This window comes from Carassius auratus, unplaced genomic scaffold (genome assembly GCF_003368295.1).
Source record: "Carassius auratus strain Wakin unplaced genomic scaffold, ASM336829v1 scaf_tig00214550, whole genome shotgun sequence".
In the NCBI taxonomy this organism is placed as follows: Eukaryota; Metazoa; Chordata; class Actinopteri; order Cypriniformes; family Cyprinidae; genus Carassius; species Carassius auratus.
In genome coordinates this window covers 1-26478 of record NW_020527705.1, presented here as the reverse complement: position 1 = coordinate 26478, position 26478 = coordinate 1, and the positions used below count along the sequence as shown (strand labels likewise).

At 36.6% G+C, this 26478-nt stretch overlaps 1 protein-coding gene across 5 annotated transcripts; it reads right to left on the bottom strand.

Annotated features, from left to right (window-relative positions):
• Positions 1–882: 882 nt before the first annotated feature.
• LOC113092297 (dixin-A-like) lies at positions 883–25796 on the bottom strand. 5 transcript variants are annotated; one of them, XM_026257878.1, is made up of 21 exons: positions 25615–25796; positions 18991–19120; positions 18782–18907; positions 18448–18697; positions 17502–17621; positions 7608–7714; positions 7367–7521; positions 7187–7276; positions 6789–6842; positions 6086–6136; positions 5833–5937; positions 5661–5714; positions 4695–4787; positions 3775–3846; positions 3578–3643; positions 3345–3506; positions 3180–3246; positions 2709–2817; positions 2482–2590; positions 2261–2340; positions 883–2181 (listed from the first exon to the last, which is right to left on the bottom strand). In XM_026257878.1, exons 1-21 carry the CDS (start codon positions 25645–25647, stop codon positions 2175–2177), a joined length of 2040 nt encoding a protein of 679 aa, XP_026113663.1. In that variant the 5' UTR covers positions 25648–25796; the 3' UTR covers positions 883–2174. The 5 variants fall into 5 exon arrangements, with proteins under 5 accessions (XP_026113663.1, XP_026113664.1, XP_026113661.1 ...); XM_026257879.1 differs by having other exon boundaries at positions 18991–19117; XM_026257876.1 differs by lacking the exon at positions 25615–25796 and adding an exon at positions 23980–24081.
• Between the last annotated feature and the right edge of the window lie 682 nt (positions 25797–26478).

Sequence of the window (26478 nt, the reverse complement as noted above, 5' to 3'; positions counted from 1 at the left end):
TTCGATTCATCTTTCAGATCCTGAAAAAGAATAACAGAATACACAGTAAAAAGCCTTGCCAAAAAAAAAAAAAAATTCCAGAACCATACTAATCACTAAAGACTAGAGAGACAAGTGCTGTTCTGTTGTAAGGAATCTTAAAGATTCCTAAATGCATCTACTTTCAGAAGGCTAAATAAAGTGCTTTTGCTTTCGTCTAGAGGCTGCTTTTACTGAAACCACACCTTCTTTCTTTGCGGGAACATTTGGACGGCATTAAGTAAATATTTCCACATAGTGATGTAAACATGTGGGGGTGTGTTTGAATGAGCCGTTTTAGGGGGTGTGGCAGAGTCTTAACTTTGATATAGAATATCTGTTTGGATTTGATACTTCAGTCTTTGTGACTTTACACATCATCTTCATGCACCAAGAGCTTGTAACACTACAAAGAGAAAGGAAAAATTTAAATTGCATCATATGACCCTTTTAAGTAATATCTTATACATTCTACACTTATAGTGATAAAGGGGTAGGAGAATGTATGTTTTAACGCTTATGTTTATATTTTATTTACATTATGAAATGATGGTCTAATGGTCCACTGACAGAAATGTTTGCATTTTTCCTATGAATGTTGTTGCTAATCTGACTGTAAAAGATAGCAAAAAAATAAATAAAAAATAAAAAGGACAATTTTTTTTGTAGCAAAAGTGGCATTTTGTATATAAAAAGTGTCATGAACAGGACTAATATTGGCACACAAAAAAAAGTGAAACAAGCCTTTTTGTTCGCTAACCACTTCTTTAAATTGACACAAAACGCTTAATATTGATTAAATGGGTTACATTTAATAATAAGAGTTTATAAAAATAAAACAAATAAAAACACATACATGGTGTATACTGGTTCAAACTGTTTATTTGCGAACCAAATATAATTCTTCTTCAACCAGCAAGGCAACCAGCAGTAATCAGGAGGGTAAAGCAGAAATTCAGTCATGGCAGACTGTCACTTGTATCACCATCCATTGTGAACAAACATGGTTCTGCTTAGCTATAGGCTTCTCTGATGAGTTATTATGTGCCTTTTTAGGATACAAAGGGCCCATTTTCATATATTTTAAATATTATTCAGTATTTATAGGACATCATTTATACAGTGTAAAGGCACTATGCCTCACTCTTTCTCTGAAATATGAACATATTTACATAAATATAAAACAGAAAAAAAAAAAAATACAAAAGGCAAACCTGGTCACCTCTCTTTTGTAACAGATTCCAGGCACTTTCCTGTAAACTCAAATCACTGCAGCTGAATGGCACATCTGATAGTTACCAAAATTACACTTGAAAGCCTGCAGTGATGTTGCAATGTATCTACTGTATACTACATTTTATGTTGTGCTATGGGCCAAACCACGAGCTGTAATTTCACCACATTTATGGCATACAGACAAATATTCATTATTAAATCTGATCAAGATACATATTGAATGACATTGTATGATCTTATATCAAACAAGAAAAACACTTGGGTCCTTTGCAGAAAGAATTTGTCTAATATATGTGTTAGAGAAACTCTTTCTCGAAGATAAAAAACTCCAAACTCCTTTCTGCTCTATACTCACATAGTTGCAGCTTTCTTAAGATTCATAACTACATTTCTACACTATTTTTTATACGAATACTCTTGACAGTCAAGATTACATATCTTGTCTCTATTCACTGCAAAATTATTTCAATTTTGGTTCATCAAAATCAACAAAAAAGTACTCTGACAGATCCTACTTTAAAGCAGGCGAACTGAAAAATCCAGCATCTAATTTCAGTAACAAACAAAAGGCTCCTCCGTCACAGTGAAGAGTTTGCCTGCTCATAAAGCCTTTGCTGGAACGGCTGTCAGTTCTATGGCTAGACCTCTAAAAGAGATCAGAAATCCTCTTCTCCCATCCTCTGCATAGATATGTTTGAGAAATACTGGTCTGGGCAAGACAGAAGATGGTACTCTCTCCATCTGGTGATCCTTGTGATGATTCTCCATGTCCTTTCAGCTCATGCAGGATAGAGTAAAGGTGGGTGGGACTTTTTAGGGCACCAAAGCTCCACCCTCTGTACACTTGAGTTACAAATCTATGTTATTCTATTTTGGCACAGATGTCTCTCTTTCCTTTGACAGCTTCTTGCTGACTTGTGTTAGGTCCTGTCAAGGAAAATAGAGAGAGTGAGCTTAAAATGGTGAGAAGCAGATGTGCTACCAGTTGTATGGATGCATGCAGTACCCTCTTTGACCATGATCCTCTTCTACCCAGGCTACGATCTTCCCTTCCCAGCCAGGCACCACTGCATCATCCTGGAACACCTTGGAAAAGCCATAGGTCCTTTTTATACATTACACATCAAATGTAACATTTTATTTAGATTTAATTTAGTTCAGTGTTTTACAGAATTTTTTACTTAAAAGTAAAAAAATATATCCTGTTGACTGATTATGTGGCAATACCTCTTCCTTCACGGTGCCGAACTCTGGATCCAGGGCTTTAAAATGGTACCGATAATTGCCTTCCCGATCTACTGCAGACTTGAAATCTCGCAGGGTGACCTCCCCAAGCCTGTTGACATAAGACAATGAAAAATTTCATAGCACATATCTAAAGTATACCACATTATAGTGATTTAAGGCTGAAGATCCACTCAAGTCACATATATGTGTAACAGAGTCTGACTGACCTCTTGGGGATGTTGATCATGAATGGCGTGAGGGAACGGTCAGTGAAGTACAGGACTTTGGTGCAAGCTGAAGAGTTTAACGCAGGGCTGCTCTGAGAATGAGCCATTTCTGTAAGAGAGCAGTGGAGATTCTTCACTTTAGTAACGTTTTAAATAAGGATGCATCGATAGCACTTTTTCCAGAACCAGTCAGATACCGATACTTTTACTTTTGGAACTTGGCGATACCGATATCTGTATTTTCATGACATTTGTAATTTTTTTAAAAGAAAGTTTTGTAAAGAAGCCAAAAAAAAAAAAAAAAGGAATCACAGTTGACTTCATTTAGTAAACCGATACTGGTGCATAGTTTTAAATAACCAGCAATATACCTACTGAGAAACCACACAAGTACAAATGATGTTCATTTTTATTTTAACAGTTCTGTCATTTCCTGTACTGATGTGTTTTGGGATTAAGATAAATGCTTACTTGAAGTAGGAGTCCAGGAGTCTCGATCTGAATGAGATGCTTTATGTCCTGGAGATTTGCCTCGGGTCTACAAAGAAACAGACTGATTTGAGAAAAGAATTCTGGGACAATGTAGATCAGTTGCAAAACGTGTGATGTGTGAGGATGGATAAACATTCCTCATACCCTCTTCTCCTGCTTGTGGCGAGCTTCCAGGTCATAGAGGCGATCCATCAGGCTGGCCACACCTTGCTCGAGGGTGTCCAGAGTGTGATGCTGAGGGTCGTGACCTCCAAAGCTGTTCCTCAGACTATGCAGAGCATCTCTTACTAACTGCAGCTCCTCCGCCTATAAGAGAAACAATAACATATATCTCTATAGATATAAAATAATATAAAAAAGCCTTCAGGCTTATTTACCCCACAGTGTTGTTTTGATGTTGTGATGGGTGGGTGTGAGTAGCCATTGTTTTGCGAGCCAGGAAGCTGAAACAGATGACAAGGACACAAGTCTTTACATGAAACTTTAATAAATAATTTAAGCACTAAACATACTCTGCAATATGTGAAAACAAACAGCTGTGGGGAGAATTGTGTATTATTTCTAGGCGTGTTACCTCCTCTGTCACATGGCTCATTAACTCCTTGAGAATACTTTCCTTGTGTTCCAGCTCCCTCTGCAGGCAAGCCTGACAAACACAGAAACATTCTCATTCACACTGAACTGTTCTAGAAAAGCAAGTGCCGAAGTCTTCAGCTACATCATGAGGTAAACAGCAAAATTATTCGGGCTCAACAATAAGGATTTTTCTCTGCTGGGGCAGTTAGTCTGTATTTGCCTTAATGACATTTTAACCTGCAAAAAAAATAAAAAAATAAAAAAATAAATAAAAAAACTCAAAAGCATTTACTTTCGGTTTAACATCCATTTATACAATACTACAATTATTTTCTTTACATATTTAGATTTACTTTAATTAATTATATATATTATGAATTATTTTATATTAATTACACATTGAAGATATTTATATTACTTTATTAATGACACAACATACAACAATACATTTACATTACATTAACATTTACTTGAAGATTTATATTATATTTCTATTTTCATTCATTTCACTTTTTTTATTATTATATATGTATTGGACATTGTAAATATTAATATTACTGAATGAGGCAAATTTGCAAAAAACATTTACATTTAACTCCTACATTTACAACTAGAAGCATACCAGAAGAATTTTTTATTATGATTTTCTATTTTTATACATATATTTGAATTATTTTTTATTACATATTTTAAACATTAATTTTAAATTAGAAAATGTACAAAAACGTTTTAAGTTGAACTTTTGTATATATATTTTTACATTAAATAATAATTTGCAATAATAGCTGTACATTTTACTTGACATGCATAAATTAATCAACAGATGAATAAGTATCCTGCATTTCCATTCCCATCATGCAGTTCTCCTTCGCAGCTGCTGTGCTAGTTGAGTCTGCAGGACTGTGTTTGATGTCGTACCTGCTGGCTGCTGCTGTCTGTCAGCTTGCGCAGGGCCTCGTCCACCTTCAGCTGCTGCTGCTGCAGAAGTCGATCCTTTTGGCCCAGTTCTTTCTGTAAGTTTACATTTGTCATAGGAATAGATATGGTATTACTAGCAAAGCATTATTATTAAAATCTGCATTTGATTTAAAAAAGTATTCTTTAATCTACTCATAATTTAAACTATAGTCAAGGTACCCTTTAAAAAATAATTTAGATTCACTACAAGCTACTAATAAAAACTAGTAACAAGACTGAAGCTTAAAGGGGGGGTGAGATGCTATTTCATGCATACTGAGTTTTTTTACACTGTTAAAGGGTTGGATTCCCATGCTAAACATGGACAAAGTTTCAAAAATTAAGTTGTACGTTCTCGCTCTTTTTGGAACAAAAATACTCCTTCCGGTTTGTCACAAGTTTCGGAAAGTTTTTTTTCGAGTATGGCCCTGTGTGACGTTAGATGGAGCGGAATTTCCTCATATGGGTCCTAGGGCACGTCTGCCGGAAGAGCGCGTGTTCCCGTATAGCAGAGCACTGAGAGAGCACAGGCATTCACTGATCAGAGCGAGAACGATGGTGTTTTTCTTACCTTTCTGGACATGGACAGTATACCGTTCACACAGCTTCAATGGAGGAACTGAGAGCTATCGGACTAAATCTAAAATATCTTAAACTGTGTTTGGAAGATAAACAGAGGTCTTACGGGTTTGGAACGACAAGAGGGTAAGTTATTAATTATATAATTTTGCTATTTGGGTGAACTAACCCTGTAAGGTTGCAAAATTAAACATGAATTAATTCACTACAAGTTATATTAAACACTACAAGTTATATAAAAACAACTGAAACTACACGAATGAAAAGTAGAATTAGAAAACATACTATTAATTATGATAAAATACTTTTAATAAACGTTATGTTTTGTATATGCAAAACAAGACATGCCTTATATTCGCTGAGAAGTCTGTTCCTCTCCTCTAGCTTCCTCTGTAGCTCAGCCTGAGAAAATATACACAGATAATAACTGACAACTGGTCTCATATATGATATAACTGAAACTAAATTGATATGCATGGCATAAAGACAAAAATGTCGGGTCTCAGTTGCATGTGCTTACACTTTGTCCCGCCAGCTCATCTTTGGCCATACTGGTGCGCAGGAGTTCCTGTTTGAGCTGCAGGACTGAGGACTCCTGCACAGCCATTCGCTGCTGAAGAGCATCCTGGTGACACAGAAGGGGTTAATCAATCTCAACTCATGTATCTAACTTGTTTATATTAGTCTGAAATATAAATAAGTTGAATTCTTCATTATGTAAGTGTGAGGGTCTTATTTCATAGACGTGGAGTTTGGAGGCATGCAAGACTTACTTTCACTCCCTGCAAGTTGCGAGCCTCCTGTTTGAACCTCAACAGCTCCCTCTGCATGCAAATAGAATATAAAGAGCCTTTACAGCATGAATTGGTCATAAAAAAATCATCAGGACTCGACAAGATCAGCACATACATAGTAGTAAATAAATAGTTTGTTCTGTCAGATCAAATGGCACTGGCTGGCTTCATCCCTTTAGCCCTCATCAGGACAACCAACCTCCTGTTGCAGGGTTTCAGTCACCTTCTTGCAATTTCAGTGAAAATTGCAGGACTTCTGCCAGTTAAACAGGGTTTGTCATATACAGTAATTAAGGGAATTAGCCCCAGGTGCCAGATTAACACCAATAACTTGGAGGTATCTGTAACTGTTCTCTAATTTTGATCAGTTTTTACAAAGATCTCATTTAGGTCTTTTATACTGTGCTTCCAATAGGACTAAGCAGTGAAACTGGAAACTATAGGTTGTTCTCTTATTTTGATCTCCACTGTGTATACGTATCTTCATGGAAACATGATTTTCTTTTTCAAGATCCTTTGGTTAATAGAAAGTTCAAAAGAAAAGCATTTATTTTAAAGAGAATGCTTTTAAAAATCATAAATGTTTTTATTGTCACTTCTGATTCACTTAAAACGTATGAATAAAAATATTCGATTCTCAAATAAAAGCCTAGCCCAGAACAAAAATACTGTGAAAGCCCACCTTTAGTTCTTGACTCTCCTCCATGCTCTGGTCCAGGCGACTTCGTATTACAACCTGTAGCACAACAACAAGGGTTCTTTTTTGCTAGTTTAGAACAAAAGCACCATAACTACAGCACTCTTATTATGCTAAACACAGAAGGGACTGGTTAACACAACAACCTTACAGAAAACAGAAAAGAAATGGAAGATAGAAACAGATACTGTTGGAGAGAAACTGATACCCGCAAACAAAATAAAGTTCACTGTGAGAGTAACATGATCTGCCCTGACAGAACTTAGTGAAAGAGCAGAAGAAAATTAGAGAGATGGGAGGGGGGGCATAGGATATGCAGGATATGGAAGAAAAGGGGCCAATTTAGGGTAAAACACACCCGTGACGGAAATAAAAATACGTACCAGTTGCTGCTCTGCATTTTCAACTCCCTCACCCAGACTGAGCGACGACTCCTGCTCATCCTCAGGTAATGAACCGTGGAGAAGGAGGGCCTATAAAACACACAAAAACATCTGTGAAATGCCACACGCTCTCTAGAAGCAATGCAAACTAAATTAGGAGATGATATATGTTAGTGTCACCTGTAGGCTAGACACCATTTTCCGTGCATCCTGCATCTCCTTCTCCAGCTGCTCCTGCTGCTCACACAGTTTGTCCTCCCAAGTGCAGCCACCAGCTAGACCATCATGCCCCGAGACAATGGCCTGATCAACCAGGGACAATTTCACGGTGGCCTCTAATGGTAAAACAGAGATAGATCATGACCGCTGTAAGTGGCCGAAACCATCAATGTCCAGATGATAGAATGAAATGAATCAATACCTGACTTAAGAGTTTTCTCCCTGGAAAAGGTGTCTAACAGTCCTGCCTTCACGTCTGATTGGCTGATAGAGTCTTCGGGAGTGTGGGTGGGGCTCGGTGAACTGAGGCTGTTGAAATAAACCAAAAACATACAGTTATTGATGTTTGGCCAAACTTCACAGTCAGGTCAACGATCGTCTGACACAGCTTTTTATTGTGCTTTTATATATATACAGTATTGTTCAAAATAATAGCAGTACAATGTGACTAACCAGAATAATCAAGGTTTTTCGTATATTTTTTTATTGCTACGTGGCAAACAAGTTACCAGTAGGTTCAGTAGATTCTCAGAAAACAAATGAGACCCAGCATTCATGATATGCACACTCTTAAGGCTGTGCAATTGGGCAATTAGTTGAATTAGTTGAAAGGGGTGTGTTCAAAAAAATAGCAGTGTGGCATTCAATCACTGAGGTCATCAATTTTGTGAAGAAACAGGTGTGAATCAGGTGGCCCCTATTTAAGGATGAAGCCAACACTTGTTGAACATGCATTTGAAAGCTGAGGAAAATGGGTCGTTCAAGACATTGTTCAGAAGAACAGCGTACTTTGATTAAAAAGTTGATTAGAGAGGGGAAAACCTATAAAGAGGTGCAAAAAATGATAGGCTGTTCAGCTAAAATGATCTCCAATGCCTTAAAATGGAGAGCAAAACCAGAGAGACGTGGAAGAAAACGGAAGACAACCATCAAAATGGATAGAAGAATAACCAGAATGGCAAAGGCTCAGCCAATGATCACCTCCAGGATGATCAAAGACAGTCTGGAGTTACCTGTAAGTACTGTGACAGTTAGAAGACGTCTGTGTGAAGCTAATCTATTTTCAAGAATCCCCCGCAAAGTCCCTCTGTTAAAAAAAAGGCATGTGCAGAAGAGGTTACAATTTGCCAAAGAACACATCAACTGGCCTAAAGAGAAATGGAGGAACATTTTGTGGACTGATGAGAGTAAAATTGTTCTTTTTGGGTCCAAGGGCCACAGGCAGTTTGTGAGACGACCCCCAAACTCTGAATTCAAGCCACAGTACACAGTGAAGACAGTGAAGCATGGAGGTGCAAGCATCATGATATGGGCATGTTTCTCCTACTATGGTGTTGGGCCTATTTATTGCATACCAGGGATCATGGATCAGTTTGCATATGTTAAAATACTTGAAGAGGTCATGTTGCCCTATGCTGAAGAGGACATGCCCTTGAAATGGTTGTTTCAACAAGACAATGACCCAAAACACACTAGTAAACGGGCAAAGTCTTGGTTCCAAACCAACAAAATTAATGTTATGGAGTGGCCAGCCCAATCTCCAGACCTTAATCCAATTGAGAACTTGTGGGGTGATATCAAAAATGCTGTTTCTGAAGCAAAACCAAGAAATGTGAATGAATTGTGGAATGTTGTTAAAGAATCATGGAGTGGAATAACAGCTGAGAGGTGCCACAAGTTGGTTGACTCCATGCCACACAGATGTCAAGCAGTTTTAAAAAACTGTGGTCATACAACTAAATATTAGTTTAGTGATTCACAGGATTGCTAAATCCCAGAAAAAAAAATGTTTGTACAAAATAGTTTTGAGTTTGTACAGTCAAAGGTAGACACTGCTATTTTTTTGAACACACCCCTTTCAACTAATTGCCCAATTGCACAGCCTTAAGAGCGTGCATATCATGAATGCTGGGTCTTGTTTGTTTTCTGACAATCTACTGAACCTACTGGTAACTTGTTTGCCATGTAGCAATAAAAAATATACTAAAAACCTTGATTATTCTGGTTAGTCACATTGTACTGCTATTATTTTGAACAATACTGTATATATATTCATTATTAAATTATATTAAATTAACTGATGTACTGAGTCTGATGTAAAATGTTGTCTATTTATTTTATTTCACTAAAATTGAGTCCATACAAAACACTTAAAAGAACAGTTTTGTAAAAATAATAATAATAATAAAAAAAAGTATCTCATACGCTCTATTACAGGTTACAGTGTACAGACTGAAAAATGTTATTTGATAAAAAGTTTTGTTTGATTGAACATCCCTTTAAATGAATTATTGCAGAATTATCATGGAGGTGTTCCAAGAGTGAGTTACAATATCACAAAGAGAGACGCTTTTGTTGTTTATGTGTATCAGGTGCTGTATCTGGTTTCTCAGAAAGGCAGAGCGAGATAAAAATAAACAGTCCTGAAGCACAGGAGGAAAACCAGTTGCCATGGAGACCCTTTGCAGATATGAACAGCCAAGTCTGTCAGGATCTGCTCTTGTGTTTGATTTGATTCCCTATCAATAATGCACGGTTAATCCACTTCAAAGGCACAAGCTCATGTGCTAATGTTTTTCTTGCATGATAATTATAACACATTCAGTTTGATAATTACAATACAGCATTTCTGTATCTGTGTCAAATACGTGTTCTTTAATATAAAGTATTAAAAATACAGACTCTTCAATGATTTGCTTCAATAAAACTCAACAAAAACATTATAAAAGCATTTCACGTAAACTGAGGTTTAATTCAAGTCTCTTGAGGTTGGACAGTCAAAGCTTTGGAGTAATGGACTTTCAGTGGAGGGCCAGAAATGTTACGGTTCATTAAAAATATCTTTATTTGTGTTTTGAAAATGAACTGTCTTCAGGGTTTGAAATGGCATGAGGCCGAGTGATTGATGACAGAATTTTGGGTGATTCCTGAACAGTGTATTCACTTCTTTGAACACAGCCATTTATGGTCTAAAGAACTAGATAAGAAATAAGAGAATTTGTTTGAGGCATCAGATTGTCACATTTACTGTTGCTCTGTGGAATTTCACTGGCAAATTCCAATCATTTCAATTGTAATCCATGTGATCAGTGGTTTGCTTGAAGGAAAAACAATTCCCCATTCTGATTTTGCTCATATTCAAACTGATCACATGTATTTGCAGCACTGAAATACATAAAGCTGCTTGGTTTAAAAGTGTCTTCTGTGTGAGAATTCACTACTGACAATGGAAAATGTTTTTTTTTTTTTTTCACACGATAATTCACTAATGTGCACCTTAACAGATTATTTTTTTGTAAGTATGCAAGTATTGTATGGTAGGGAATTGGGGAAACTATGAATAGAGAGTATATTTCTGTCAGTTTCAGTTTTCCACATGCATTAGACTAGTGGAAGAGTGAAGGCCTGACACCACAATGTCTTTCAGGCCCTGAAGCGTAGGAAAAAGATCTAAACTCAGTCCATGATGGGTCAAACCAAGTGCAACCCTGGCAGACCTGTCTGTGAGGGGACAGCACAAGCTTGCAGCTCCAAAATCCTCACTCCATCTAGGTCTACTATCTTGAGGCATGCAAATTTGAACCCTCCCACATCAATTGTCCTCAAACTAAGTCACAAAAATGAAATGACAGTCATGCACCCTTTGACACAAATGACCTTCAGATTAGACAGAGTGTGACGATTCTGTTATTTTCAATGCTGGACTTATATTGGGGAATGAATCCCATGCACCTCATTGGTTGCATTCAGTTACAGTGACATTTCCACTAACACACAGAGCGAATGGATCCCGCCTGGGTGACCTTTGGAGGATTCATGTCTGTTTTCAGACAGAGTAAGGCCTGGGGTTTCCCCAAAGTCAATTTGTATTGTGTGGATTTGGTGCTGTGCTTTAATACAATAATAATAATAATAATAATAATAATAATAATAATAATAATAATAAATAAATAAATAAAAAACAGGGGGAATCTCCAAACATTCTCCTGCAAAGGCCTGCAAATTATTAGTGTTCTATATGTGATGAATGAAAACAAAATGCGGTAACACTTTAAAATAAGGATCCATTAGTTAATGTTAGTTAACTACTTTCGTTAACATGACCTAAGCAAGAACAATCCTTCTACAGCATTTATAAGTCTTAGTTCATGTTAATTTCAACATTTACTAATGCATTATTTAAATCAAAAGTTGTGATTGTTAACATTAGTTAATGCACTGTGAATTACCATGAACTAACAATGAATAACTGTATTTTCATTAACTAACATTAACGAAGATGAATAAATACAGTAATAAATGTATTATTCAGTGTTTGTTCATGTTAATTAATACATTAACTAACATTAACTAATGGAACCTTATTCTAAAGTGTTACCCAAAATGCCAATGCTGTAATTTTAACAAAGCAACAACGCTGCCTCTCGAGAGAATCAGAGCACTTGTTCTTTTTTCTTTTTTGTTTAATGTGTATGTTGTGCTGGCTCTCATTGTCCTAAACCAGCCTGCGGACCACAGAGATCCTGAAAGAGACGGCCTGTTGCACTCCACACTACTTTCTTTCTTTTTCTCACGTTGTGGGGAGGGGGAAGGAGAGGACTGTTCTCTTTCAAAACCAAATCCAGCCCCCCTCCTTATTGTGACCCACACAGACACTAAAGACCCTAACTTATTTAGTTTAGTTCTCCAACGTTTCTTTCTCTTTTCAGTGCTGCATTTGCCAAAGAAAAAGATTAATAGATGGACACAGAGTGAACTGAAACACGTGATCTAAACTAAACTGGAAAAATCCCTTACTATTTATTAAGAGTTTTGTACTGATCTTTGAACCACTGTTCTCAAAACAAGACTCTGTTTTGATGTGAAACAGCTACTTCTACATACATCACAAGACTTGAACTAGAGGGTTTATTGAAAAGAGAGTAGCAACAAGAAAAAGAAAAAACATTTGTACTCTTCCTGACAATTCTAGGGTGGTTGCCAGGCTTTGCTAAGTGTTTGTTGGGTGCTTTTTAGTGTGTTGTTGTGTGGTTTCTAAGGCGTCTAAGGTGGTTGTTTACAGTAAGAATATATATACATATATATATTATTGTTATTATTTAAGAAATTTGTAGCGAAGAAATGCAGCATTGGTGAGTATTATGTCTACAATCATATTAAATATATTAAAATATTACATTATTTTGTAAATTACAAATAAAACATTATATATAATCATTTGAAAAGCAACCAGTGACATTACATTAAAGAACATTATAATGTGAAAAAAGGATATTAATTTGAGATTTGCAAAACATTACATTACATTGAAAGATTACACCATTAGTGTTTTTAGAAATTAAGTGAGTGTTAGATGATCTAAATTTAGAAATGGCAGAAATGAGAATGCACAATTAAATACCCAGTACCAGGCAAAACAGATAAATTTTACAACATAGTACTGTGTATGTATTGTGCATCCATTAAAGTCCAGAACAGGTTGCACATGGATGTTTAACACTTAGGTTGGTTGCTGTTTTAAAAGTGCAATGAAAAGTAATAGTGATGCTTAGCAAGCACCACTCACAAGACACTTACGGCTATTATAAGCGCACACTGCATTTATGTCATCTGACACTTTAAATGTTTGAGCCCTTTAAAGCATGATTGATTCTGATTGGCTGTCAATGTTTTTAACGTAAAAAAAAAAAAAAAACCTACTTTCTGAAAATTGATTCCCATGACATTGTGGTGTGGACTTCCCTATTTTCATAGAATTAGAATGATTATTACAACTTTACAGTTATCGCCCTTGGTGTAAATGGGCCTTTAGATGTCAAAAACCTCAGATTCAGTGTTTAACTGGCTGCTCAGAGGACATGGAATATATCACATTCAGCACTGTACAACTAAGGCATTTCAAATGGCCTTGAAGTGTACAAGATCAGCAATTGCTATTCCCGAATCGTCCTTTATTCATAGCAAAGATGGATGGAAAAGGACAGCTAATGACTGACTGAATTCACTGAAAAGGAATCAAAGCGAATCCACAAAGCATTCTTCTAGTTCTAAATAAAGATTTCTCTGGAATAAAACACAAGTCTGCTCTGAGATCTTCCCTATGCAAAGTGTTCTCACCATTCTTTTTGAAATGCAAAACAAAAAGAAACAAGTATTATGTGCTCCATTTTTCATAAGCTACTGCAGCGTGCACTGACTAGGTTTCATATAACCAATGATTGAATGCAATGGAGAATATACAAAACCATTGCTGTATGGTAAAGCCTGCTCTGATGATTCAGTCTGGCTTCCGAATCCCAGCAGTAAACCCAATAATCTCTTTAACAGAGCTTGCTGTGATCCTCCCAAAACATCTTCTCCCCTGATAAATATTACTGGATCTCAGGACATTTTCTCACATCTCCCACACATTCCCATATTAAACCACAAAAATGACCAACAAGTGGTCCAATGGAAATAAGTTCTGCTCTGGGATTCTCACACAAGAGTAGTCAGTCTGAAAGCTCAATAGATGATTCTCATGAGAGTTCATCAGATGCACGTCACAAAACCAGAAGTCATTTGGTGGGGTGGCAGGAAGTTCATTAAAGTATATTTACACTCCAGAATCAGTCATTGGACACAGAAGCCTGTGTTATTTAAAGAAAAAGGCCAGCAGATGCAAAACGTCAACACAACGGAAATTCTTGACTGCCAAGGTGAGAGTTCAAGAATTATTTCACATCTGGGAGGCTGTTTTGAAGAGAAAAGACTGAGCAGACATATCCGGCATTCTTTGCACTGTTGTAAGGAAAACAAACTGCTTTGCAACAAAACAAGAGAGAAATAACATTCTTCCTTTATTTCTTGTCAAATCCACATGCATTCTAGGCACTTCAAAGTGTCTGATTGAGTGGAATATTGTGCTGTGTGTCAATGATAGATGCCAAGGACACAAAATTGGATCCTAAAGCACAGCACAGTTGGCAACGACATACAGTAGAAAATAAAAAACATGATTCAAAACCTTGTATGTGAGCTACAGTAAAGAAGTAGAAGAGTAAATTGGGTCAGATCCTCTAAAGTAGTCATAGCTGTCATTCACAGCCACAGGCTTTCGTCACCTCAGCCTGCCAACTCATTCTAATAAATAAATTCAGCCTTTTTTTCTTTTTGCTTCTAATGGCTGTCAATGTGAACCTTTTAATGAGAGACATAGGACAGCATCAGAGAGTTGGTGAGTGAAATCTAGGAGTCAAACCTGAACAAAAATATACAGTATATATATATATATATATATATATATATATATAAAAAGTGCTATAAATACTTGCAAATATGCTTGTCATAGAGCTGTCAAGCATTAAAGTGATCTGAAGGGACAATTTACCCCCCCAAAATTAATTTCTGTCATCATTTACTCACCCTTAAATTGTTTTAAAGCAGAACACAAAATATATTTACGATGTTTGGAAGATAATATGGTAACCAAACAGTTTTTTGACCATTAACTTCTATTGTATGGACAAAAAAACAGAGACATCTCAAACTTCATGTTACACATAAGAAACAAACCCAATTAGTATTTTGGAGCAATATAAGGGTGAGCAAATGAACTATTAATTTAAAGCATTACAAATATGCTGCAATAGTGTCTTACCATTTGATTTGTTTGGCTCCCATTTTGGCACAAGAGTTTCTAGCCCTCTGCACCACATTTGTTCATCAATAGACCGTACAGAAGTCTAGACATCAGCATCGATCTTACAGAAGACTTCTTGAGAGTCCTGCATCAGCATACAGTGTCTACAGCGTTACCCCTCGTTTGCTAACTATCTCTTTTTAATCACCATGCTTGGAGCTGACAGCAGCTCCTCTCTGTGAGTTCAAAGCCTCTGCAGATGCACCTGACGTTGTCCATATGGAAATCCTGTTTTCAATCCGTCCACGGTGACAGGAGAGACTGAGTAGCACTGCTCTGTTACCAAGGCAGCCAAATCCTGCTCCCCTCCTCTCCTTCTCTCTGGCTGTGAGTTGGGCTAATTATTCTTCTCAGTTCAACCTGTTCACAGACGACTCCTTCACTTCATAAAGCTCTCCATCGCTGAGATCCGTGTGTCTCCGTCTAGTTCTCGCACTCCCTCCCTCACTAGCTCCTCTTTTTCTGTCCGGCCTTCCTCTGTTTGCCCTCCCCCTCCAGCTCTCCCTCTATTTCGTCTTCTCTCTCTGTCATGCCTCTCTTCCCATCTGTTAGGACTGGTATTTTGGGGGAGCTGGTACAGGACTTTCTAGCTTGTAGGTGGGCTCAGATCTGCTCTGGACAGTTTACCACAGCATAATGCATTCAGACTTAACTTTTTTTTCACAGAGGGTATGCATAAAATAATCACTAAATTGCTATAATTACATAGGATTCAGATTATTATTTTTTTTTTTTTAAGATCTTTTTTCCTTTTTTATACATTTTAAAATGAAATGTATTCCTGTGATGGCAAAGCTTAATTTTCAGCAGCCATTACTTTCAGAAATCACTCTAACAAACTAAATTTACTGCTCAGGAAACTTTTCTTTATACTAACAATTTTGGAAACAATGCTGCTTAATATTTTTGTGAACAACCACAATACATTTTTAGGATTATTTGATGAATGGAAATTTCCAGAGAACAGTCATTTTTTGTAACAACATAGAACACTTTAATGTAATTTTTACTCAAATTAAAGCCTCTTTGGTGAATAAATGGGTTAGTGTACTTTAAACCCAACATTCAAGTATAGGTTTTCTAAAAGTGTATTTTCCATTGACTGGGGTAGATTTTGTAAATGACTGAAAGGAGAGCAGACACAGAACTAGGCTGAAACTTGAATGAGCCCTGCAACATCTCTGACAGAATGGAAATCTAAAATGATCTCTGCGCAAATCAATAAAGGTGGATAACATATGCACAATGCAAGCAAAATGTTATTTATCATGGCAGAAAATTATTCTGGGCGGATTGCAGAGGTATCATAAATACCAACCTCGTGAGAAAATGAAGCACAATCTGCTGAGAATCACTATAGTGAGATCTTCAATTGTTCTCCTTACAGTCTATACATTAAATGGTCAATAAAAATTGTAACAATTTTTAAAAGCATTTAACTTTAAGCGTGACCTAAATGTATCCTCATCTGGAGTCTTGACCCTTATAACCACTGTGAATGACTCTTACCTAACATACAGGGCCGTAATCTCTCTAGATCTGTCATGTTAACACTCATCAAAAGCCTCTTAATTTCAGTCCAAGTCACTGACCTGACAAACGTCCAAGAATGGATTCTTACATAACTGTTTGATAATTTTAAAGACATTTCAAGACATCTACGGAACTAGAATTAATGACTAAGTGTACAAATGATGTTCCTTTGGATAATCAAAGTACTGAATTGGTTCTTACAAATAAAATCATATCTGATGCCTCACATAAAAGAACAGTCACACGTTTTCTGTTCTTCAGTGGCAAAGCATGATGATGCCTTAAAGAAAGCCAGTGGGCAGGAAAATCTCAGGCCTTACAAAACAAACAGTGAGAAAATCCTTGTGACAGCCTCTTCCAGTCTATCTATGTGTTCTACTCTCATTAAAGCAGAGAGAGAAGAAAAAGGGTTGTGATAACATGTTTGTGTATATTTTGTAACTAAGATATGACCTGCAATGACAAGTTGATTGGTTCCAAGGGCTGTTTTGCAAAACTGAAGCAAACTATTCACAGCTGAATACATTCACATCTTACAAGCTTATATCTACATCAGCATCTTTTTGTCTGTTTACATGCATTTTCACTAATGTTTTGTTTAAATGGTGATTTTGATTAAATACTTTTAAATGCATTTTAAATATTAATTTTGAAATTGTCCAATTTCTCATCATCTTGTTTCTTTCAGTACTTAGAATTATGTAAATTGTGTGATTCACATTTCCAGTTTTATGAGCTTTTCCAAAGAATTTAGTTCCAAAAATTCAATTTTTTATAATTTTTTTTAAATATCTTCTGTATATTCAAACTATTACTTAATTCTGTTTCAAGTAATGTACAGACAAGCTGCATTCTATTTACCCATCAATATTCAGAATTTACCCAGTAGATCTTGCACCTGTCTCCTCTTCAAATGTCCCTTTCTGCCCCTCATACTGCTGAACCAATGCTCGGACACTCCTGCAGGAATTCTCACTGTCCTCCTCCGCACTGCAGCAACGACTAAAGAGGAGAAAAAATTATACAGAGATTAGAAATGATAAAAAGCTGTTTTTAAAGATGGATGATCTTTTCATGTTTAAACTAAATGGATTAATAACTCTCTCAGAATACATATTTTTAATCATTCCGTGCTGTTTCAGGCTTACATAAAATATTTTTCAAAAGTTCCAACAGAGTAAAGTAGAGATTATTGCTGTGGGGCACAAAATCTTAAATTGTGGATGAAAGGTTTAGATTTGGAGATCTGAGAATCCAAATGCTACCTCTGACCTGAGCTGCAATTCCAACTGACAGCAGCAAGAGGGCAATGATTCATCCGTTTTATTTTGTCATCATTTACCTCACAACTGCCTTCATTTCTTCTTTGAAACACAAAAGGAGAACAACTAGCACTAATACTTGAAGTCAAACAAACCAGACTTTATGTTTTCACTGATAACATTTCAACTGTTTTATGAACTGAATCAAATTAAACTTAAGAAAGATTCAACCTAAGAAGACGATTAGTTCATAAACTGGACACAGTTATTTCTCTCATGAACTTTCATGAAAGCACCAATGAGAGCTGGGTTGGATGTCAGGAATTTCACTGAATAATGTCTTCTATTCCAGCCTATTCCACAAAGTTATCTAATCAAATGAGGGTCAGTAAATGACAAAACTTTCCTTGGGGATCTTTTAAGCAAAGCTAATTAACCCTCTTAAAAAGAGAATGAGATTTAAAAGCAGTTGCTCTAAGGGAGCAGTTCTACTTAAATTAATAAACATTTACAAAACTCTTTTGAAGGAGGAAAGGAGATTAATGGCAAAGTGAAGCTGCATGTACCTCCATTCTTGCCTTAGATGAAAAACAGAGCGGCCAGGGCGAGAGGCATCCTGCCTGGCTGCTGCTAGTGCTGCTGCTGCATTCTGGGCCATGGCCATGGTGGAATGCGGTCTGTGATTGGCCGAGGAGCCAGTGGAACTCCTCCCTACGCCAGCTCCAGCTCTGTGACTGGCTGATGCGGAGGGTTTAAAATGTGCAGCTAGAGCGAGGATGAGCCTCATGGCGGATTTGAGGTTTCCTTCCACAATGTCTTTGAGTACAGAGAGAAAGAGTAGATCTTAGCAAAGTAGTTTTATCAGCATAAACGGGATTAAAAGCCTGCTTTGTAACTCACCCCTGGCAGACGTTTGAGGCATTCTGATCCGTTTGGAAGACACAAACTGCAGAACCCTTTCCACATTCTGCTTCTTCTCCTGGTCGTCATGTGGCACATAATGAATGCCATCCAGCAGCTCGCCAGCTTGCAAAATATATAAAACACATCTAGATACAAAGGCTTATTATAAAGTGCTGCAACAAAAATAATATGATGTACAGGCTTACCCACTATCTCAATGAGGTGTGCTAGAATCACACCATCTCTGAGATCCTGTCGTAGATCACTCACAGGTTTCAGTTCAGGCTTCTTTCTCAGCTGTGCATTAACCCAAGACACATAGGCAGCCAGTTGCTGCTAGAAAGACAAACATTTCATAAAGGTAAGTGCAAATTTGGTTATAGTCTAACAGCTTAAGAAACAGATTGTACTTCTGATCTTTCTGCTTTCAAATATATTATTGTTATTTGACTGCTATATTTCATGGCTGCATTTATTTGGCCAAAAATACAACAAAAAATACAGGAACATTATTGTGACGAGTGGTGCGGGGCTGAGAGCTGTGGGAACGGATCAATTGGAAAGGAAATGAGCGGCACCTCTACCACTCACCAGTCTCGAGTCCCACGGAGGAGCTCCGGAAGGATACAAAAGAGGAGTTACGACAGTGAAGGACGAGAGAGGACCAGGCCTGGATATTATTTTGTGTACTGGTTTTGTTTGAACGCGGCAGTCGTCCGTGAGGGGCTGTCTTGTTTTGTGTCTATTTTATCATCAAAGTTTTATTTAAATGTCTGCTGGTTCCGGTTTATAGCGTTACAATTATAAAGCAAATGCAGTGAAATCTTGCAATTTAAAATAACGTTTTTATTTGAATATATTTTCAAATGTCATTTATTTCTATGATTGCAAAGCTGAATTTTTAGCAGTCATTACTCCATTCTTCAATGTCAAATGATCACTCAGAAATCATTCCAATATGCTGATTTGCCAAACCAAATATCTGTGTGTGTGTGTGCAACACATTTAAAAGAGGACTGTTTCCTGAACCTAGAATGCCGGGTTCTTCTGACTCACAACCTGTAAGTATGTTTTCATATTTAAAGAATTTGTCACTGATGCTTCAGACGTGACTGAGCAGTGTAGAGTAGCACTTGTTTGTTGTTTCTACGATCACAAATGCAGACAAATGGTTTTATGTTTACACAGCGTGATATGCAAGGTATAAAATGACAAAAAGTCATTATAAATTTATTTCCACTGGATGCAACAAATGCCTCGTTTTTAATGTGTTGTGGCGCCGGAGGGGATCACAGTATGGTAAGAGGTGTAACATTTCCGTCACATGCTTAGGTATTCAGCCAATCAAAATGCACTGGATAGCTGGCCAATCAGAGCACACCTCGCGTTTCAAGAAGATGAACTTCAAATTGAATGACGGGGCATAGAGGGGCAATGTATTAATGTTCATAATAATGTATATGAAAAAGAATGTTTTTTTAACCTTAAACTGCATAAACGCATTGCATTAAACCAAATACACAAAATAATGTTCTTTTTAGCAACGTCAAATGACCCCTTTAATATTCATCTAGAAACTAATTAATTTATTTCATGATTCTTTGAACATTAAACCGAAGTCGTTATGCTCACTTTTGATCAAATGAATGCATCCTTGCTGGGTAAAAGTATTTAAAAATCTCACTGACATGAAACTTTTGAGCAGGACTGTGTGTGCATCTGTGTGTGTGAGTTTGTATATATGCATTTATAGAAAATTTGCAACTAGTTGGACATTATATAGCTGCTACTTTCATCTTTTTCCTGGAATTACTGATGCTTCCAAAAGGGTCATTTTTATAATTTAAACAAAACCTCATCTACACTACAGTAATAGTATTGGGTTACTTTACTAAGGCTGTCATACAGCTTAAGCACAAATCACAAGTCTCAATGGAGCCAATAACTTGAAGTGCAGTTAAACTGCATTCTTCCCCGGAAAGACAGTTTTACTGCAGATGGTCCCGGTGGAAAGGTTATGCAGAATATGCCCGTGTTGATTCCAACTAGGATACCTATTGTCAAAATAAATGTATGCCTCAATGCTCAAGATGCACCTGCTTTGACAGAACAAGTCCCTCCTCATTCACCCCGGCCGGTCAGCATCAGCCAGGTTCAATGGCGTGGATTAGTCTGACTTGCACTTTCTCTGCCATGTCACAAAAGGACAGCTTAACTCCCCACATTCACGCTTCCTCTTCAGCAAATACATGTAGGAACACATAGAGACTGCAGGGAGGTTTGCCGCAGTTCTACCCTTTGGCAAATGTGCTGCGATGTGCAATTTTTTTTTTTCTTAAATGCTGAAGAATGTGAGATGGCTGCAGAAAAATAACATTTAAACTAAACAAGTACAATAACTGACACAAAGCACTAAAAAATGAATCATAAATGTTGTCCCTAGGACTTGTTCACTACATTTTTTGTCTTCTAAAGCCATATGATGGCTCTGGGGTATTCTGAGCTTTTCTTTTTAAAAAACTGTCATATGTGACACACTACTTATTAAACAGATCTATTTAAAAAGATCACTAAGATTTAGATTTTTGAAAGATACGCATTTTATTCAGCACGGATGCATTAATTTTAACAAAAGTAAAAGAGTTTGGTTTTCAAATAAATGCTGTTCTTTTCCACTTCCTTTTCTTCAAATATATCATGCATCACAGCGGTCACAAAAATATTAGGCAGCACAACAACACTGATAATAATAAGCATGTTTCTTGAGCACTACATCAGCATAAAATAATAGTAGACTTCTTTCGAAAGCATTAAAAAACCTTACAGACCCCAAACATTTGAATGGTAGTGCATGACTGAAATTGAACATGCATGACGTGTAGTGTCACACCTTTACAAAACACACTCTCCTATTAATCTGGAAGACTGTGGGGAAAATCTTTCCTGGGCCTCAATCTCCCAAACAACGTCCAGTTCACATCTTATGCCAACACGTGCACAGTCAAGAACAACACATGCACACCAAAATAAAGAAAACAAAATGAGCTCTGCATTTTTTTCACGAGGACTCCTCATACACACAGAAGCATTTATTGATTTGCCACATGGTGGGCTGACTAACACAATGCAAGCTCTGTCTGAAGCAAATCTGTCTCACTACAATCTAACAGTGGTCCAGAGTGACAGGCTTCCCCAGTGAGACCTGCTAACACTGAGAGCTTTTAGCACAAGATGCTAACTGTGCCGTAAAACTGGAAGATAGAAAAAGTCCTTCGCAGGGATTGAGACAGCTGGGATTCATAACAAAAAAAATCAATGAGCGCTTGACATCTTAATAGTTACATCCTGAGGGCAGACAGATGTAGAAGCACTCTTATATACTTATAGGTAACATCAGTAGGGAATGTCTGCTGATAGTGCACATGGTTACAGAAAAGGCATAATATGATGAACACCTCCTCCCACACTTAGCGCCATTTATAAAAGCATGATATTGTTATCTCCACAAGTTAAAAGGGCTTTAACAGTTATCTTATGGTAGTATCTGCATATAAATGATATGTGAGTTAAAAGACTATTGTGTTGTTCAAATGAAAATATAAACTAATCCAGCACTATACGTCAAAGAAAGCATAGCTGACAACATGTATAGCACAATGTCTGACTCAAAAGCCTAGCATGCTCCCCAAAAATAGTCAAGGTTAGCAGCTCACAGAAATATATATATATAAAAATAATTGCATTAGTAGGACTGTGTATCACAATGTTTTACAGTTGTCAAGACTTCATTTCATTTTCATCATTCATCATTTTCTCTGTTTGGAATGTTGATGGCATTTTACTGCTAACAAACAACTGAAATTAGAATGAGTTTTGGAACTGAGGGACTGATGGACAAAGATTAACCTTTATCTATGTTATTGGAAAGCAAAAGTGTGGAGTAAAAAGGAAACTGCAAATGATTCTAAGCATACAACCTCATCTGTAAAGCATGGTGGAGGTGGTGTCATGGCATGGGCATGCATGGCTGTCTCTAGAACACGACCTCTTCACTTTAATGATGACTTAATGTATGATGGCAATAGTAGAATGAATTTGGAAGGGTACAAAATCATCTTGGCTACCAATATTCAAGAAAATACCACCAAACTCATTAGAAAGCACTTCATTTTGGATCAGGATTGCTCAAATCAATCTCCAGATTGAAATCTGATTGAACATTAATTTTACCAGCTGAAGAAGAGACTAAAGACAGAAACTCCCCAAACAAGCAACAGTTGGAACTGGCTGCATTAAAGGCTGGGGAAAAGCATTTCAAAGCGTAAGACCAAGAGTCTGGTGATGTCTTCCGGTTGCAAACTGCTCTGATTACATGCAAGGGATCTGCAACTAAATATTAGCTTTTAATCTTTTATATCTACCATAAATTCATCTGTTCCAATACTTTTGCTAACATAAAATAGTGTGATGAACTCTAAAAGTGCTGTCCTTCATATTTCCAAAAACCTAATAATAAAATGTGACATTCTGTAGTTTTGTCGGCATATTCATCTTTTAATCATATTTGCAAATGTCTTGACTCCTCAGCAAATAAAGCAATTTTGTTCTTTACTGTTCCAATACTTACGGAGGGCACTGTACGCTATATTTATATTTCTGTGGGTGTTAAACAGGATTGTGTCTCCTTTTACTTAACAGCTGTCAGGACTTTCCTTCACTGTTTGCAAGTCTTATAGACTTTCACTCCAATCAAACAGATTCAGTATTGACAATAGTATATGTAAAACATTTTCATATTCATAACTTTATGCAAAACGTTACTTTCAAACCATTTCTGCAACTATAATTCTTACGAAAACGCATTTATACAATTATACAATACTCTACATTTTGCATTTGATTTAAATAGCCTATATAAATGCAGAATGCAAACATTGTAAAATAACTTGTACGATGAAATGGATCCAGTGCATGTCAAAGAAGAATCAAAAGAACCTGGTTAACTGTTGTTCTTCAGTAACGGTTCACAAAAGGTGTAAACAATACAATGTCATCGCACTCGTTGGAGTTTCTTGCGTAAAACGCCTAAGTTGCGACAGCTACTGCTTTTAACTTAATAGTGAGCCTCAGAACCTAAATGAGCAGATGAAACGAATGCACGCGTAAACAAACATGAGGGTTTAGGAGTTCAGTACCTCATTAGGACCCTCCTGCAGCACGTCAAGCAGATTTCCTCTAGACAGGGATGAGATCATTCTTCTGACTTCTCATCAAGGTGAGAGGCGCGCGACGAGAAGAATGTGAACGAGCTTAGTCAGCGAGAGCGTTTTAACCGCATACTGGAGGAACTGAGGTAAACAAAGGAAACTACAAAAAAAGAAAAAACCCTCAACCAAGCCGATGGCCATATGTGCCACCCCGTTAGCTCGCTAGACCTGAAACAGGGAGATGGGGAGAGGCAATGCGCATGCGTCCGCAGCAGCTGCTCCACGTCGTTATGGCAACGCTTGAGCTTACATCGGCTGTTTTCCTTCTCTAGCTTCTGCATTGTGAAGTGTGTATTGGTCTGGGACCGTGAAGTGCACATTATAACTATAATTGAAAGGACTCATTTTGAAGTTAAAACAAGGCACAGTAGAGGGGCTCTAGCCTGGATATCAAACCCTGTAGCCTCTCCTTGTTTAAAACCAACATCACGCTACAACCAATGTGTAAAACCCATGAGAAATCTGAAATTCTGTATGCAATTTACTCCGGCTTTCATTGTGTACAGACGCATAACACCACATCCTTCCTGTCTGGCTCGTGCTTCCTGCTTCTGCCTCTACACTTTTTTCTATATACAAAAGTTAAACTTATAACAATAAGCTTTTATATATAGCTGCAATTAATTATACTGCAGCGATAAAAGGCTGCTACTACTATTTGGGCATATATTGTCTAATATATTTTTTTTTAATTTATCTAATTAAATGTCTGTCTCCCCTGCTGTAAGAATGGGAAAAACATGATTCTAAATAGCCAATAATAATAATAAAAATAGTAATAATAATAATAATAATAATAATAATAATAATGGCATTGTTGTTGTTGTTATTGGAAAAGCATTTATTATAATTGTTAAAATCTTATTAGTGGGTAGCCCACACATAAAATAAATATTTTGTATAATCAAATTAATGAGCTCTACTGAGCCTGTGGCTTTTTAATCATTTAAAGTGAAATTATCTCTTTTGTTCAAACTGTGGTATATATGGCATAACTGATCATTTGCTCTTTTTATCTTTTATCATTTCCATTTATCATTTAAATGTAAAACTTTTAATATTTAAAAAATGTAATACATTTCTAAGCATTATTTCTACAACTGTAATTTGTACTTTTGAGTTGAAATCTTTAGACACCTCATAAAAATGCACATGTGTCTCATATACAGCAAATTTTATTTAATTAACATTTCTATCATATTTCAAACTGAGATCCTTGAAGGCTTTTATGTGACCATCATACTTACAGATCTTTCGACAGATGGTCAATGCAGCATCTTGCTAATCTAAATTACAAAGTGATAAACGTTTCATTCGTTTTGATTTGTTCATTATTTTAACAGCACGAGAAACGAAACAGTTGTGGGAAAAATCAAGAGTCTCCCGAGAGATGTTCATCACTTATGTTTTACACTAGCATTTACTTACGACTGACCATCGCAAAAAGAGATATTAAAACCTGAACTCTGTAAAGACAAGCGGCCTCTTAAAATTAAAACTGCTTAGCGTTAGCATTCATAACATGCTATCAGAAAGCAGTTCTTAAAAGTTTGAGCAACCTACCTTAGGTTTCTCCCGCTTTCTTGACGATTTCATTAGTAAGTTTGTGAATCCACATTCATGTAAATATAGTTATACATTTCCACAGATAAAAATTAAATCACAGCAGCAGACTGCTGAGTCCGCACTGGTCAGTTTCTATGGTTACCAGAAACAGAAGCACGTGCGCGAGACAGCCATTGCTTTGCTAGTGCTAATTGTTTCTCTGATTGACGTTAACAGTGGCTGCAAATTAAATAGTGTTTTGAATCATCACTGTAGAGATAAAAGGCTAACTTAACCCTATATTTTACTTGTTTATTTATTTTCGTATTAGTGAACTGTGTCTCCCCCTGCTGTAAAAACTACAAACTAGTCAATTTTAATACAGTCATAAAACAGACATTTCTATAATTGGATCAAAACCGAAGTTATTAAAATAAATCCCGAGAGACACATGCACAGCTGTTGTAGGTTTTGTTTATTGATACAAAAAAAACAAAACAAAACAAACATTTGCACAAAAACAACCATATATAGTAACAAAATTTAAAAATATATAAATTTATCGATAATTATAAACCTTATCGCCTTCCAATGTAGTGTTTTTAACAGGAATAAAGCATTTAGCACATCAGGCTCACTGCATATTAAAAGACAATATTGGCAATATGACATGCTAGTTATATGATTAATGTTTACTACTGTACATCCGGAACAGCGTTTGCGTTATCAGTTGATTCGATTATATTTCATAGCGTTCAAAAGAAAGTCACAGTCTCAAAGAATCTAGAAACAAACAAAACCAAACAATTTACAAAAGGATACACAAATGTTAATACAGAATACAGTGTCTCCACTCAACCTGGAAAAGTTAATTCAGGCATT

What these genes read in the sequence shown, in the direction of transcription:
- LOC113092297 (XM_026257876.1), bottom strand. Translation starts at nt 24,039, where the DNA reads ATGATCTCATCCCTGTCTAGAGGAAATCTGCTTGACGTGCTGCAGGAG. An exon ending in ATGAGCTGGCGGGACAAAGT is followed by an intron (nt 5,715 to 5,832) that starts GTAAGCACATGC and finishes ATATTTTCTCAG; the next exon opens with GCTGAGCTACAGAGGAAGCT. An exon ending in GACTTCTCAGCGAATATAAG is followed by an intron (nt 4,788 to 5,660) that starts GCATGTCTTGTT and finishes GTAAACTTACAG; the next exon opens with AAAGAACTGGGCCAAAAGGA.